This window comes from Trematomus bernacchii, unplaced genomic scaffold, assembly GCF_902827165.1.
Source record: "Trematomus bernacchii unplaced genomic scaffold, fTreBer1.1, whole genome shotgun sequence".
Classification (NCBI taxonomy): domain Eukaryota; kingdom Metazoa; phylum Chordata; class Actinopteri; order Perciformes; family Nototheniidae; genus Trematomus; species Trematomus bernacchii.
The window spans coordinates 8,993,980-9,011,290 of record NW_022987313.1 but is presented as its reverse complement, the minus strand read 5'-3'; the positions used below and the strand labels follow the sequence as shown (position 1 = coordinate 9,011,290).

General features: G+C 40.0%; 2 protein-coding genes across 7 annotated transcripts in view; one reads left to right on the top strand and one right to left on the bottom strand.

Moving 5' to 3' along the window:
- Nucleotides 1–14,141, bottom strand: part of ttll5 (tubulin tyrosine ligase-like family, member 5) — a 45,666-nt gene extending 31,525 nt beyond the window's left edge. For all 4 annotated transcript variants that reach the window (XM_034115949.1, XM_034116190.1, XM_034116116.1 and 1 more), the window contains exons 1-11: nt 13,889–14,141; nt 11,539–11,645; nt 11,352–11,434; nt 10,363–10,469; nt 9,942–10,072; nt 9,731–9,813; nt 7,802–7,871; nt 7,610–7,694; nt 6,278–6,379; nt 6,087–6,178; nt 5,755–5,862 (exon numbers count right to left, since the gene is read on the bottom strand). In XM_034115949.1, the coding sequence (XP_033971840.1) occupies nt 5,755–5,862; nt 6,087–6,178; nt 6,278–6,379; nt 7,610–7,694; nt 7,802–7,871; nt 9,731–9,813; nt 9,942–10,072; nt 10,363–10,469; nt 11,352–11,434; nt 11,539–11,645; nt 13,889–13,947 (1,027 nt within the window). In that variant the 5' untranslated portion in view covers nt 13,948–14,141. The remainder of the gene's footprint in view (nt 1–5,754; nt 5,863–6,086; nt 6,179–6,277; nt 6,380–7,609; nt 7,695–7,801; nt 7,872–9,730; nt 9,814–9,941; nt 10,073–10,362; nt 10,470–11,351; nt 11,435–11,538; nt 11,646–13,888) is intronic.
- Nucleotides 4,310–17,181, top strand: erg28 (ergosterol biosynthesis 28 homolog). Of its 3 annotated transcripts, none has more exons than XM_034117081.1 (5): nt 4,310–4,628; nt 15,354–15,509; nt 16,033–16,123; nt 16,211–16,329; nt 16,444–17,181. In XM_034117081.1, exons 2-5 carry the CDS (start codon nt 15,377–15,379, stop codon nt 16,530–16,532), a joined length of 432 nt encoding a protein of 143 aa, XP_033972972.1. In that variant the 5' UTR covers nt 4,310–4,628; nt 15,354–15,376; the 3' UTR covers nt 16,533–17,181. The 3 variants fall into 3 exon arrangements, with proteins under 3 accessions (XP_033972972.1, XP_033972896.1, XP_033973045.1); XM_034117005.1 differs by lacking the exon at nt 4,310–4,628 and adding an exon at nt 14,940–15,065; XM_034117154.1 differs by lacking the exon at nt 4,310–4,628 and adding an exon at nt 14,954–14,982.
- Nucleotides 17,182–17,311: the final 130 nt, after the last annotated feature.

The window sequence follows — 17,311 nt, the reverse complement described above, 5'->3', positions numbered from 1 at the left end:
AATAACAAATCCTTACGATATATACTGTATATATTTCACTCCAATAATAGCTAAGCTCTGAGTTGACACAGTAAAACCTTCTTACAAAGTGGTCAGGAAGTGCTACGTGTAAAAATCCATCCATTTCAATTCCAATTTTCCCACTTGTTTCAGTGACTGATATATGGCTCACTGCGACATAGCCTATGTACACTAAGAAAGCCCTCACACTGCTCTGGGGAGTGTCACCCTGTACGCCAACGACCCAACAGCAGCGTGCAGGGAAACCACAGTATTTTTACAGGGATAGGACAAAGAGAGCCAGGGGGAAAATCCTTCTCATTGCTCTTCAAAAGAATAGACTGTGTTGAGAATGGGCCAGGGGGGATGGAGGTTTCAAAGCTGCCATAACCAGCACTGTTTGTTCTAGCATCTCAGGTCAGTGCCAGTGTTAAGCACACAAAAGGCAAGCGTGACAGCGAGCAATGGCTTTATATTGCACTCAGTTGGATAATGTTAGGCTGGGCAATTCAGTTTAACGGGATGAGTTAAATGTATTTGGCTCTACATGACTTACATAACTTTTCATGACTTTCATAATTGTAGTTTCTCCACCCATACAGCTGTCAAACATCAAGTAGTTTTACTTGACAATGTGTATATATTTGGTCTTTTAATGAAAGTAGCACTGATTTTACACAACAGGATCAGGATTCTTACAAAACGGGGGCATGGGGTTTTAAATACGTGAGCACTTACCAGACAGTGAGACTAACAAGCTGCTATCAAATTGCATTATAAGGAAATGTAGTATCCAGGGTTTTTCCACACTGGTTACATTTTGACCGTTCTTTTTTTAAACTGTCTGTTGTTAGTTGCGCAATTCAATAGAGGTGTAATATAAAAAATCATTGGATTACTCTTTAATGACTTTCCTAAAAACATAAATGTATGTTTTATCAATATTTATATTTTTAAATTGGGGAAAATACATGGGATATATTCACTGGGCTTTACAACATGGGTCATGAGGTCCACATACTGTACGGTGGCAACATGAGGTCAAATTGGTGTAACTGTAAACTGTATTTCCATCATGGAGGTGAACTCGGCTGGGTTCCAAGATCAGTCGCCAAAAGCAGCAACTGAAGCTGCGGCTGCCATCTTTAACTTCTTTAACTTCTGAGGCGCGACAGGAGGGACCCCCACTGCTATACAGTACTCACTCACTCAGAGCACTAAGATTTTATTTTCCACTTGCCAGCTTATCCCCTTCTAGCCACTTCTGTATAAAAACATGCACATAAAACATTATGCATTAATCTTGGGGAACAGCGTACTGGAATAAATGGGTTTGAGGCTGTAGTGCTGCTGCAGCGTGGCACCACAACAACAGGGGAAAATGGGGAGGTGTTACTCCACCTCCCAAGCCCCCGACAAGCAGGCTCCATGTGCCGCTCATTTTCCCCCAATTAGGGGCAGACGCCGCTCCTGCCCCATGAGCCCGCTCCCTGCTAGACACGTTTGTTCTATAGCTGTTAAATGTGCCCGCAGAGAGGCCACAACAAGCATCACAGACAAGGAGAGGAGAGGCAGCATACACCCACATCACACCCATAAAAGAGGGAGGGGGAGTAAATATGTGACAGTGTAAAGAGATTCATTTTTTTCATTGTTGGATGGGTGCTGCTGGAAACTGCACCACAAAAGACAAAACGCCCAAAAACAATAATCTCCCTGCCCTGGCCATGCAGCCGGTTGGCCCACAACAACAGCAACATAAAGTGTTCCTTCATGTGTTTTCTTCATAGGCCACGGCAATTGGATCGCTCTTGCATCATTCTGAGATATATGACTGCCTCTGAAGAGTTTCCCTGCTGGTGCAGTGATCACAGCGGAGCAGCTTGGAGCCACAATCATCATAAAAAACACTCTGACGACAACAAATTAAGGCTAACACAACAGCCTTATTATGATAGCGCGACCCAAACCGTGAATCACTCTTGAACATATTTTGAGTTATAAATCAGCCACACTGTCATCACAGGCAGACAACACTGTGCTGCAGTGCAGTGTGGGAGTCTCTGACAAATGTAAAACAGGGAGAGTGGTTCACAGACGGGGGATCCAACCACACTCAGCACTTAATGAGGGACGTTCAGTGGAACACAGGACCAGAAAGTGGAATGTTTTGTGTGTAATAAAATAGGTCTTTGGCTTGGCTAATCAGATCTTAGTCAAAACATCTCGTAATCAGCATCCCTCAGCAAAAAGCCTGTCCATTAATCACACGGCAGCGGTAAGGAGCAGCATGGGTGGTATTTTCTCCCCACAGACACACACACACACACACATTTCTTACCGATGTAAAACAAAAAAAATCTGTTGTTTTTATTTCTTCCCACATGAGACATTACGGAGCTATAAAAAGGTTTAGTTACAGTATGCCCATTTAGATACGGATGTGCAATTTGAGCAAAGGGAAGAAATCCCATTTGAAAACAATAAACATAGTATTAAAGCCATTAATAGACATTAAAATTGCAGGCAACAATTTGCAGTAAATTAAGATTATAATGTGCTTTATGATCCTGCGGGCTTTATGATCCCTTCCAGACAAGCCAGAGAGCGTATGAAAACCTCTTAACAATGGCTGCTTTTATCAACACATTCGCTGCCCTAGCACGCATGTATTTGCTGCCCTGCATTCTGAAGCTTTACCTGTTTACAATTACTGGCAGCTGCCAAGGCCCAGGATGAATGCTGAGTGTATTGTAGGATACAGTAGGAGCGGGAAAAGTAGTAAGTGCAGGAGAAAGCAGAAGGGAGTCGGAGGGGCGGACTGAACATGACTCCTTGGTGGTTTGGGCGTTTTTTTTTAAGAGATACTAGACTGGACTCCCTGGAGCTTAGACAGACCTGTGTGTTTGTAAAACTCTGGTTCCTACATGTCTCTGTGTTCATACTGTCCATACATACTCACTCACGCAATATGACCACACGGGGAGAAAGAGAGGAGCAGAGAGAGGATGAGGGTGGTCCTCTGGAACCGTCAGTGTCTGTCTCAGGAAACTTAATCCTGTATAGACAGACTATGAATGCTGTAATTAACTTGCTTGAGGCCATTTGAAGACAACAAAATTACACTAAACTCAATGGTAAACTGATACAGCTGAAGTAGGGTAATGGGTATGTTCACAGCAGACCACAGCATATAAAGTATCATAGAGAAGGTGTAGAAGCTAATTGCTTCTGTGCCACACAATGACATTGATGTAGTATCGATGTCTGTAGAAGTGTCTATAGGGTTGTGTATTAAATATCAACATTGTTGTACACAGATTTAAACACCCTCAAACACGAGTAAAAGTAAAAAGTCAGTATTTTGTTGTTCATGGCTTTATTTCCAATCTAATGTGGACTGAGACTAAATATGAATTAAATCTTATTAGTCTGTTGCTGCCTTCAAAGTTTCACAACTAACACATGAATAATATCACCGTCATCAGTTTTTAATTCCATATCCTTCAACTACTTTAGATGTATACTTTAGATTTACTTATGATGTAGTTTTCCTTTCTTCTTTTACATAGAAGTAATGGCAACCTCTCAACCAGTAAAAAACATTTATTTCCACAAAATCTCGAGGCCATCCCACTTAGTGAAGGGAAGTAATGTGTGTACATGGGCATGGTAATATATTTTCCTGCAACAACACATTTTTATTTCAATTCTATACCTGATTATAATCCCTATTTTCACTAAATGTATCACTAAATGTGTGTAAAAACAAATATCCCAGGCTTATCTGAATGAGTGAATGATTGAGAATTCGAACAAACTTGTTTTTCTATCACACCAAAGATATGTCTCATCTGGTTGTTTAATCATCACGTGTGTGTGAGAGCCAGGTTGAGGCTTGGTAAGCCACATTTCCCTGTAAATACCTGCATGGTCAACATTCACACCCTGGGCTAATGTGGTTTTTCAACATAGCAGTTATGCTCAGGGTGCAGATAGCATCTTTATGCAGGCGGCTGTCAGACGGTGTGAGTCGGTGCTGCTGCGCGCCCCATACAGCCCAAACAACCACCAATCAGGGGGGCTATTATGTCTACAGGAGCCTGTCACAACTGCAACAGCCCTTTGTTTTTTCTAACGTGAAAAGGAGTGTGAGCAGTCGAGGGAGAATCATAAACAAACAGTAACAGCGAGAGAAGAGGAAAAAGAGACAGTGGTGATGAGGGAGGCTTGGCCAACGCGCTCCTTTCTAAAACCCCAAATCTCAGAGAGACTGCCAGGGAGAGAGAGAGGGGGAGAGAGAGAGAGCGCCGACAATTAGTGCCAACACTAACATGGGTAATGGCTCCAAAATGGAGTTCACACGAGCCCGCTGTTAGGCAAGAGCAGCCAAGAAAACAGTCAGCCTAAATCAGGGCAGACCTGAATGGGAACGCAGTGAAGAAAACAAATGCCTGCTTCAGTCAATAGGCCCTCCACAACCCGGCAGCCAATCAGAGGGCAGCGACAGGCAGGAAGGCTCCACACTGAGCGACGACTGTCTACCAGCTCAGCTCGGCTCACTGGAGAAGGAGTATGGAGGAACTGCTGGACAATGCATGAAACTCAAAGGAAGTGCGAGCGCTGAGGTATTGACCATGACTAACAATGTGTATTTGCACTGTGTGAGCAGAGGAGGGAAATACATCTCAAGGAAAATGTTGTGAAGTTGCAATCGTTTACTTTTTTTTTTAGCATATTCACATAAAATCATATGAGACTTGACAATCCGGCAAATACCAGGTATAGGTTTAGTAATAGAAATATGCTTCACCATGTTACCTCCACATCTTTTGGTAATGCCCAAAAATAAACCAATTTCGGATTGATAGTTGGAGAACCGTGCATCATATTTTGGGGTTACAGATCCCTTTCTCATGTGTTGTCCTTTATTTGGGTGACCTACCAGAGGAACTAACAGGGAGTGATAGATAACTTCGGAAAATATTCACTCTTGCAGTTAAAAAAGCAATCCATCGTAAGTGGTTACAAGCCGATCGTCCTACAGTAGGCCATTGGATTGAAATCATTAAAGAAATTCACGAGATGGAGAGACTGGCATTTTTGTTAAGACTAAGAAATTACTTGTATACTGGAAGATGCTCCAAATGGTTAAATATCACAAAATGAACATGACATTGAGAACCCTAATTCTGTTAACCTTGATTATTTGTGAACTTGATACGCTTTGCATTTATTATGAGTCCATAATAATCAGGATTTTATTTCTCATAACTCTAGATCGCATACTGTCTGGCAACAATGTTATTGTATTGTGCTAATGTCGGTTGTTTATTGTTTATTGTCTCAAAAAACTAAATTAAATTAAATTAAAATATATATATATATATATGCTTCACATTGCAATGGCCCTATATCCATATGCTAACATTATAATTGCCTCCTTTTTAATATAATTATGAATATGTAGAATATTATTTAGTTTATATTTGTATGTATTATTTAAGATCTTTCGGCTGTTTTTACATTTGCTCGTAGTTTAAAAAAATAAATAAACGTTTCATTTTGTTAACCTCAACATGTTACTATTGTTGCCTTTGAACTCCTAACTAGGCACTGATGTGGTACTGAAGTTTGGATCAGTGCAAGTGTAAGAGCCTACAAGGGTAATACACACTTTAGTGGTAAACTCCGATGGATTAGATTACAAACTGTGTGGTGGAAAACATTTTAAGAAGAATATGAAAGTATTACCAAAGCAGTTAGTCTTGTGGGGAACATACGTCTTGCAGGCGGTGGCTATCTGTAGCTCAGCACTCAGTAGAGCTTTGATGATGAGGTCCTCCACCTGTCTCATCAGCACTGGAACACACAACATGTTTGTGTCACTAGCGTCCAATCATTCTTTTTTTTTGGGTCATTTATAGACATTTTAGTTTGAATCTAAAAGGAAAACAGATCAGGCTTTTAGAAAAAAACATGTGTAAACTAGTTCAAATTCCCTCCACTTTACTTGCATGGACATCAAATCAAACAGGGAAAGATGAAAAGGATGAGAAAGGGAAGACAATGAAGTTTTGACTCACATGTGGTGTCCTTCCCCTCCTGCTTCAAATACCTCAACAGTGCACTCATACTCCACTTGTTCCCATAATCCTCAACTTCAGGGTCATCGCAGCTGAAAGGCAGAAATGCACTTCAAAACGGCTCTGCTCTAATAAATGGATGAGTCGATGAGGCTTCCCATAACAGCTCCACATTCACCGATGAGAGTTACCTGACATAGTCGCTGCTCTTTTTGTTCACGCTGTAGTTAGTGAGATGCATGAACGTGTTCTTTATGTTCTTTGAAGTCCGGTCATACTTCACTGTGGCAAATCTGCGGACAAATGAAAAAAATGTCTGTCATCAAACAATCTCACAAAATATCTATCTGCTATAGTGACCACATTCATAAGGCTTGACTGAGTGACGGGGGGGCACTTTGGAGTTTTGTTGGAGATAAGTCTGGCAGTGTAGGAGAGGAGTGGATGCCACATGTGCAACAGTGAGAATTCCTTGGCAAACACCGTGTACCTGAATACCAACACAACCCGAAGGAATGTCAGGAGATAAAATAGGGATTCAGAATTTTGACCCTGATTTATTTCCACACTGTTGATCATCAAGCCAGCAAACAACAGGGCGGTGGCACACTGTTTCCAGCACGTACCTCTACCCGATCAAAGTAAAGAGCTAGTCTATAATCCTGACCTACCTGTGCCACTATAATAACCTCTTTGTGATTAATTTGTTATTCTTTCTCTGAATAAAAACAAATAATATACACAAAATCATCCAAGATAATCTTTGAACAATAACACAATCAGCTACATTTGATAAGCACATCCTACAGCTGGAACAATAGAGCACTTTGTTTTAAAGTCACCACCACAGTCTGAAGAGTTAAGACTGCCCCCTTCTGGGCGCTGATGGAGCACCTGTGGGTGCATCTCAAGTGAATTAACTAAACAAACAGTGTCTTCACGAGATAGGGCTGACACTACTTATTATTTTCATTAGGGATTAATCCTGTAATTGCTCTTTAGATAAATGGATTAAACATTTGGTGTACAGTATGAAATGTCAAAACATTTAGGAAAAATCAAAGTCCAAAGTGATGCCTTTAAATGACTTGTTTTGTCAGTCCAAGAGCCAACAATATTTAGGAGTATCTGATACAGAGAAAAGCAGGAAATCTCCATAATTAAATGGCTAAAAACAGCCTTTTGTGCCATTTTTGATGATTATCTTTGATGATTCATCGAATTAATCCTAACTAATCGTTGCATCTCTTACACCAGACCACTGAAAAACGAATACCTAGCCTTACACTCTTACCTATAATTTAATTAATAAAACAGTGGTATATTTTCTTTAAAATACAAATGTATCGTTATGGGGCCAACATCTACAAAAGCAGAAGTGAAGGCACTATTGAGTGCTAGTTTTGAATATCAATTGTGATGTCATATTGTTTTTTAAGAAGATCATTGATGCCTGTATGGTGTCAGGTCATCATGTGACCTGATCATGTCACATATAATGCAAAAACCCACAGTCAGCTCACCTGGCCAGGCCCTCCTCATACACGTAGATGAGAACAGGGTCGTATGATGTCACCAACACGTACAACCGCACATCAAACTTGAACTCTATAAACAACAAAAAAGAGTCATAAACACAGTTTATTCAAAAAGCCAAAACATTTCTTACATATTAAAATGTGTCAGCAGGAATTAGGTTGTGAAAAAGAACTCACCATCTATCAGTAGTGGGTTATTAATGTAGCGAGACACCAAGATGTTCTCATCCATTGAAATCTGATTTGGCTGCAGATGATAAACAGAAACAAATCTATTATTAACACAATGAGGAAGATGAAGGCAGTAGATCATTATCACCTTAACACGGTTCAAAGTGTTGAGTATGCGGACATTGGTTTGGGAGAAAATGTAATAAATTGACTAATTAACATAACTAGGGATATTGTAGATTATTTACAACAGAGATGAAGTGAAATGGCATTTTCAAGAGGATAAGTGTCATCTAACAAACTCAATAGAAAATCTCACTGGCAGAGTATGAAAAGCATTTTTATGGCCAATGTAGTGATTTTATGTTCCACAATCCCCCGTACTGTAACTCCAATCAAATACAACAGCATTCCACACAGATGATGTGACCCTGCTGTTAACCATTAACATCAAAGAATTATCAAGAAAAGTTGGAGCCTGCAACGACACTGGCCATAGCGGGTCAACGTTCAATAACAGCCTATAAAAACACAACGTGGTGGTGGGAGATGGGTCATTTATGAGGTTGAAATGTGTTGCAGGTGGCGAAGTTGAGAAGGGGATGGGACGGAGGGGGGGGGGGATAACCTCAGTGCTGGCTACAGTTCAGAGAAAACCTGAACCGAAAAAAAAACTGAACGTATTTCTTTCTTCTCTCCAAATATCGCCCTGACATTCTTTCCACTGTTTCATAAAAATGCCTGAGAAGAAGAAGGATCGTGCATATGTTTTCCAAGAGTTAGAACCGTGTTGAGCTCCTCCAAAAGCCGAGAGTGATTTACTCCACAAAGCGTATTAATGTCTGAATCACTGGTTGATACTTACTTCAAAGGCAGCTGTATACACACACACACACACACACACACACACACACACACACACACACACACACACACACACACACACACACACACACACACACACACACACACACACACACACACACACACACACACACACACACACACACACACACACACACACACACACACACACACACACACACACACACACACACACACACACACACACACACACACACACACACACACACACACACACACACACACACACACACACACACACACACACACACACACACACACACACACACACACACACACACACACACACACACACACACACCACACACACACACACACACACACACACACACACACACACACACACACACACACACACACACACACACACCATCTGGCTAACTGACTGCTTTAGTCACAAAGTATGTTTGTATGTCATGATGCTAACAGTTAACTACCACTACGTTTTTCATTAATCTGTATTAAAAGTTTAACACACAACATTTGGTTAGCTTAACACACTGCTTTAATCATACACATGATCTCACATGCAGGTTAGTGGCAGAACTCGGTTTAAACCCCCCTTCACTGTTCAATGTCCCTATCCATACAAACACATGTCGATCAATTCATTCCAGCTTCAAACATTTATTTTGGGTCGCTGCATTTGTCTGAAACGCGTGATGGAGCAGTGGATAAGATTTAAGGGATAAGAAAGACAAAAAGACATGTTTATGTTGCATGAAGCGATGCATGACATTGAGGGTTCATTCTGGAAAAGCTCAAATGTTTGTGAGAGCCTTTTAGCTCTGGAGAAATGATATTCACTTTTATTTATCATTAATTGTCAATAATTCATTAATTATGAACAAAAAAGGCCGAACACTGTGAAACCAGCTTCCTAATTCTGATTTATCTTAAACGTGGAATTATGATGTTTATTTTCTCATTTTTACTGATGTCCTTCATCTCTCCTAAAATCTTTTAAAAGCACAATTTGAGGAGATGAAAAAAATACTTTTTACCAAGTCCAAGTCCAAACTTTGGGAGAGTCTGAGGATGATAACTCACGTTGCTGACCAGGTAGATGCCTCGCCCTCTTGAAGATGCCACTGGTTTAATAATCCAGGGGCCCTTGTCCTTGGCAAAACAATCTGAGATTGAGGCAGGAAGGTTGGGAAGAGATCCAAACAGAAATACAAATGTACATGTTTAGAATGTGCAATGCTTGCAAACATAAGGAGAGGTCTACTCTGAGAAACATAAGGAGAGGTGTTCTTACTGCAGAACTCCTGGTACTCCGAGGGAAGCACAAAGGTCTGAGGAACGATGTGGAAGTTTTTGAAGCCGTGAGTCTGCTGCATTCGCTGGATGTTTTTGTACAGGCGGTCTTTGCGTGTCAATTCATATGACCTGGAAATGAGCAGAGTCTCGGTTTTAAAATGCTTCAGCACTCCACTTCACAGCCTCGACACTGACAGAACAAAAATACACGCATACATAACAAGCAATAGATCGCCCTCTGCCTGACAGCGTGATTCATTTCATGTTCCAGAGAGGCACCGGTCCAATCTAAGCGCGCTTTGCAGTGGAAGCCAACGAACACACCGCCTGAACTGATGGGCTAAGAATGGCTCTGTGGTGATATTTATAACACAGAAAGCAGTGGCAACACACTTACACTCTGAAACACTCTATTATACCTGGGAAAGTGGTTGACCTTCTGGAAATCTTGAAGGCTGCGTAGTATGTAAGGCTTGAGGTGAGACCCGGTCCACATGAGGTTAAAGTCATTGCTGTTTGGGTGAACCTGAAAAAAAAAAGAAAATCAGATTCAGTGCTCAGAAAATCACATAACAAAGCCATTGCTCTCCACGTTGAGTTTCAGATATCTCTTTATATATATATATTCAGAAGTCCACCACATATGAAATCTCAGTTAAATGTTATCCAAGAAGCAGATCGTACACCAATAATCTGGAGAAATACAGCTCTTTTTGAAATGATCACATATGAAAGGCCAACTGACAGATCTTCATCACGCTGACATTATTTTATCAGTTTTATTTTTGTTTTACTCCAACAGTTCGTTGGGAGGCAGACTTCACATAGGTTCAGTTGAGAGGGGAGACAGATGTTTGCAATAAAAGGCTTATTGAAGTTTGGTAGTGGTAGACCCTCGCCTGCCTTTGATGATGGGTTAGCGGGAGTCAAGGAGCATCGAAATGAAAAAAAAAGGGAATTAATTGTAACTGCTATGAAAGAGCCATAATGGGTATTGTGTGCCCTCGTTAAACAGGATTAATGCTCTTTAGGTCATTTTTTTCCTCGGGTGCATTCCCCAGCTTTGACATTGATATTTATGTTAAGGCAAATTAAAAGAGGTCTACCATACATTATCATAAAGAGCCGAGAGGTGCATAAATATTATGTGCATATTCCCTATCTATACATTTTTGCACATTTTGCTGCCAGTGTCAAATTGAACGTATTTGTAAAAGTATTGTTTTAATTTTTGGATTGTAATGCTCTATTCTATTTTATGTATCTATAGTATACAACAAAACAGTAAAAAAAAGTCCTTGCAAGTGACAACCTACTTGGCAATAAATTAAATGATTCTGAATCAGATAAAACCAAAGGGTTATTAGGCTAATCTTTTCAATTTGCATGATTTATTGGAGAACATTACCTCATGGAATCCATGATTGGTGAGTAGTCCTCGTACCAGGCGGCTCTCTGTGCGCACAATCTTGAAGGCCAAATGATATCGCTCTAAGGACAACAAAATAGAATTAGTATTAAATGTATTAAAGGCTCCCAACTTTCAATATCCTACCATTACTTTTCTAAAAGTCATTCAAAGACTTGTAGTGTACCTCCAATAGAGCAGATTTCCTCATCTTTTGAAACAGCTGCTTCAGGGAGAAACAACAGAACGGGGATTGCCTTGCTGACACCGCTCCAGGCAATGCAGGGGTGGTCTCTAGTGGACAAACCATTCAAAGATACATTTAAAAAAAAAGAATCCAGAAAATAGAAAAAAAAGTTGCGAAAATAACAATCTTACGGAGAAAACTTCCCATTAACAGTATCATACCAAATCACTGCAGGATGATGTGAATAGCTTTATTTCAGTCAGGCAGATAGAGACAGAACCACACACATGTCCAGGAGGTGCTTGACAATAACAAACCCATATGCTGTTTTAATAGACACGCTTGTAAAACTGAAGACTATCTGATAGTACCAGACACAGCCTGCTTATCAGGGGCTGAAAACAAGATAAGGTACATATAGCATGATGATGGAGAAGAACTCAACCAGGCATGGCCGCTGTTGATAAGGTGCCGAGGCATGTAAACAACTGCTGCCCCTAGCTTACATATCTAGGTGTGTCAGACAAAGCTGCAGATAGATTTTTCACTGTGGTGGTTTTGTTGCATGTCCCTTAAATATTCAAGCTATTTTGAATAAAAACAACTATAACGACTAGGGACATTTTACAGGGAAAGAGGCTGTGGCTCAGAGAGTTAGTGCGTTGATCTTAAGATAAGGAGAGTGCTGGTTCAAACCCCGCTTGTATTGAGCATATGTAAGTTGCTTTGAATTAAGTGTCTAACAAGTGAAATGTAATGTAAAAGAGAAAGTATCAGACAAAAGGCCAAATTGTTGCCATCACATTGATAATTTGTCAAAGTATAACTATTTAAGCTACAATTATTTGGTTAAAGCCATATTGCTAGTGTGCTTGTATGCACTTACATGTGTTTGTCTTTATATGTGCTGTGATCGTCCTGTATGTGCCAGTAATGCTATACTTTGCATTACCCTTTGCATTATTCAAGGTTGTCTGTCGTCATAACCTTTAACTGTAATGTCGACTAATATCAACCCCCCCATAACAAATTAAGTGAAAACATTAGAGTCCAAGTTAAGCAGAAGAACAATTTTAAATAAAATGTGCTGTCCCTATTTGTTTGGTAATGAATTGAAGTCGGAAAGGATGCACTCCTGCAAATACTACATTTCTGCAACATAAAATCCAAGTGTTCTACTACAGCAGCGTGATAATGATTAATAAACTCATGTCATTTCTGCTCTGGTTGCATCTCAATCCAGCCCCATCAGTGAAGAGAGCACCGGTCCCTGGGAGGTTAAACCCTATGCAATCTATACTAAGCTGATGGAAGTTAGAGACACAGTGTCGCCCAGTGTATGACTAAGAATAGCTTAAGAGGGAATTAAAGACAAGATAACTTAAAGCAACTGTTGCAGCTATGATCTGGATGCTCTTCTCTGTCATTCAGTTAAACTTTCATCAATTATGCAAAATAAAAGTTTCCTTGAGGTGTCATTCTGTCTAAATGTAGCTTGGTTTAAATTATTAAACAGTGCTTCTTCTGTAATCCTGCACACATGACAGATAACATTACATGATCAATAAACTACGGAAGAAAATAGTTATATAATACAGCTATTACAAAATGAACAATGCTTACGGTTTGCAGGGTGACACACTGATACTGTATTTAGAGGGAAATGTAGTGAGGTACTACGGCTGGATCAGTTGGCTAAGGATCTTACTGACACAGAAAGAGGCCCGAGTAATTCAGAGAGCCTCGTCCAGAAGCTGCAAGGACTGTGAGCAAAATTATACGTGTCTCCACAGTTTGCAAACGTATAACTGCTATAAAAGCGATGCAAAAAATATCAATGGAAAAGCCTGTTTTAAAGGAAATAAATCATCCCACAAAAGTGTATGTGATCAGATATGAGATGTAGGTAGGTATAATGTTAAGCACAAGAATGAACACTTTAAGTTGTCAGTAGTGTGGTGAAGTTGCACAGAGCTGCTATTTAAAGGCTTAACAAGGCCACTGAGTTTTTCCACCCCTGCAAATGGTATGTTTTTCTTATCTGAAACAAGGATCTAACGATAGACTGTGTCAAATGCTGTGTAGACTCTAAAGCCCACCAAAATAAGTGTGTGATTTGCATTATTAGGCTAATAACTGACTTTACCACAGGTATTAGAAACATGACAACAGAAACAAAATTAAAATGAGTTCAGAAATAATCCTTATTTAACATCGAGATTAAGGATCAGTGATTATATGCTAAAATAATAGAGAAAGAATAATTAAATTGACTATTGCTGACTGCAGTACACCATAGTCTCTATTGTGTGACTCTACGGTAGACATAGTACTATTTGCAAACACTTACTCTTGCTCGTCTTCTGAGGAGGACTCAGAGTCCTCCTTACCACGGACCACAGCAGGCATCTTCACATTGAGAGAGGAGGACGAGGTCTCCCTGGGATCAAGTGTCTAGTTTTCACCATGGCACCTGACGCTACCAACACCAACTGCAAGAACACCTGCAATTGTATAGCTGTAATGTCCATTCATGAACAATATAATATTAATACAGAGGCTAGCGAATAAAGAATGCTTATTCGCAATGTCCTGAAGTAGTGTTTCACATTTAGCACAGGTAACCGAGAACATATGCTTTGTACCTCTAGCTCTACCTGTAGTGAAATTATATTTCGTTACACGTCCAGTTAAGACTAAACCCAGACAGGCAGCCAAACACTCGTTAGCTTAATAACACTCACTGACATCCTACTTCAGGTACAGGAAGCTAGCTATGTAAAGTATGCTTAGCTCGAGACGTTTTTTAAATGCAATACAAGCACACACAAACGCAAACTTGCCTTTAACTCTGAGAGCCAGCTAACTGCTAAGCTAGCTGTTATCACCAGGGCCAGTTGATCATCGCGGTTAATCTTCCTGGTAACTACAACAACTGAGTGGCAACAGAGCAGGGAGCATGCGCTGTCCAGGACGATATTTATTTGTCCAAATTACCAAACTTTGCTTTGCATTCAGTGGTTGGACGTACGGTGGACGTGACAGTAATTGTATGTTACTCGATGTACTAAAATGGTAATAATAATATAGGCTATTCAGTCCTTTGTGTTTTTGTACAGCATATCATTTTCAAACGGGAACATAAAATACATCTTCTGCACTGTCTATGCTTGACCAGATTTCACGACAACATAAGACAAGAAAAATCACTCTCTCGCTCGCCATATACTCTTTGTTCGAACACAGCCTAGCCTTCAGGCTGCAGGTGACCTGATATCTTGATTTCTATTGGTTGGCGAAGGAGGTAGGCGGAACCTGACTGCTCGTATGGGCCAATCATATGAATGGTACGATTGAATGGAGCCATTTCTTAAGCTTTGCTATTGGTCAACCCCAGAGTTCAAGATTGAAAGACTTGCCGTTGTGAGAATAACATCATACTGGGTTTGTTTGAGTCTCATTTAATGCGAAGTTCTCTCTTCTGTCGAAGGAACACGTTTACATGGTAGTTTTATAAAGGCCGCCAGGTAAATATAAGAACAAAATATTGTTGATACTATCATTATTTGTTATCTTAAGGCTTGTTAATTGTGTTAACCAGGTTGAAGCAGCGTTAGCCTGCTACGTCACGTTAGTTATTGCTGAATATCTCTTGTTAGACAGTCCTGTGGTGTGTCAGTCAGGTAACATACCACATACTGTACACCTGTTATTCTGCTTTTAAATGACCATCGAGCTGCACATGCATTTGCCTTCAGTTTGAACATGTGAATCCTGCACCGATAAATAACATCATGTTTTTTTCTCTGTGACAGGTCCGTCTTTGAAAAAAGAAAACATGGGTCGCTTTCTGAACGTCCTGCGGAGCTGGCTGTTGATGGTCTCGGTCATCGCGATGGGAAACACCGTGCAGAGCTTCCGAGATCACAGTTTTTTATCAGAGAAGCTCTACACAGGCACGCCAGAGTTTGGTGAGGAAAGCAGGTTTTATTGACAACACCAATGCACAGTACAACATGAAATGTCCCATCAAAACACATTTTACTCGAATGAGCCTGATGTTGGTGCTGGCAGGTGTTTATAAAATAGCATTGAATAGAAAAGGAATATCTGAAATTTGTGTCAGCTTCTAAGACAACATTTGGACTGTTTATCAGTGTAAACAGTCAGGAATATTAAGAGGCCATAACCCAAACATCTAAAACCATCTTTAATGTTTAGGTCCACACTGTTATTGGATGTTGGGCCAATATCAATATTTGTGATTTAAAAGAAGTCTGATGAGGAAACTCAATATTGGCACATTACAAAACGACATTTTTCACAATAATATATTACATTTTGTTTTTGAAGATTTAGAGATATGTACTCAACTGGCCCTTTTGCAGTTACAATGATAAGCATTGCTCACCAAGTGGTCTCTGTTGGAAAATATAATGGTTCCTTTTTTTACTCTTTCATTCCTGAGTTTCTGTTTACATTTAATTTCCTCAGTTAATGGTCTCCAAGCTCGAACATTTGGGATTTGGACGTTACTGTCATCGATCATCCGCTGTTCCTGTGCCATTGATATCCAGAACAAAACGTAACGACAGCTTCTCACTTTCTGCACCTCCTTTTGTGTTTCTGTTGGCAGTCTTCTTACTGTTTGTTTTCACTGTGTCTCCTGCAGGCTCTATCACATCACCTTATGGACATTTGTGCTGGCGTTAGGCCACTTCCTGTCCGAAGCCTTCATCTACAAAACTGCTCCTCTGACCATCGGGGTCATGGCTCCTCTCATTGTTGCAAGTGAGTGAGGAGTGATAGGAAATACAGTATCCCCTTAATTATACATTTACGGGTTTTAATGTATTAAAACATATTTCTTCTAAATCCTAATAGCATCTTTATGTGTTTTTCTAGGTTTCTCCATCATAGGAATGCTGATTGGGTATCAGTGCATCCCAGAGTCACACGAGCAAGTCGGAGCTCGACAGAAGAAGCGTAACTGAGTCCCGAGTTTTCCATCGCACCTCAAAGTGACCAGCTCCTAGAGTGCTGCTGCTTGCCTTGAAGAACATGAGATCTGTTTGAACATTCATTTCTCACTGTAACCCTCTCTATAGACTACATACAATTGGGTTTCGTGTTTTTAAACTGACATTTTACACTTCAGTGCAATCAAACGGTCGGACGGAAGGTCATGTTAGTGATGAATCTGTGCTGGTTAATAACTACTTAATTCACGAACGATCTATACATGGAGGTTTCATTTAGTTAGTATCTTTACTGTCAGGCTAAATGACAATCATCTGTATGTGTATACGCTCATAAATGATTCCACTTCCTAGAATTTTTTTTTATTCATTATCCACCAAAGAACACAGATGACTCTACAGTCTAAAACTATGCTCTTTATTACAAAGTCTCATAAACACAAATATAAAGAGTTATTCTGTATGTTTGTTTCGTGCTGTGAAATGTTTGTTCGCCCAATTATTGTCCTATAAAATGTTTAAAAGTGAAGCGTTTAGATGTTTGGTGTTTTCTAGTTTCTAATTGTCTTTTTACATGTTCTGGTTCATGATAGGAATTTTAAATTCAGTAAACATGAGCACACTTTTAATTATGAGGTATTTAAGACACAATATGTACATTTGTTTTAACTGCCCCATTATATCAAAAGAGGCATACAGTAACACCTTTTTGTTTGTCCACACAGATAGGGAACAAAACGAGCCCTATTATTCAGGTTTGTAATGTCAATGATGTCTTTACTCTATAAGTTCCT

Bases quoted from the DNA above. Each gene is read 5' to 3' on its own strand.
- erg28 (XM_034117081.1), top strand. From the start codon at position 15,377: ATGGGTCGCTTTCTGAACGTCCTGCGGAGCTGGCTGTTGATGGTCTCG. The intron at 16,124-16,210 runs GTAACGACAGCT...TGTCTCCTGCAG, and splicing joins ATTGATATCCAGAACAAAAC to GCTCTATCACATCACCTTAT. The intron at 16,330-16,443 runs GTGAGTGAGGAG...GTGTTTTTCTAG, and splicing joins GGCTCCTCTCATTGTTGCAA to GTTTCTCCATCATAGGAATG.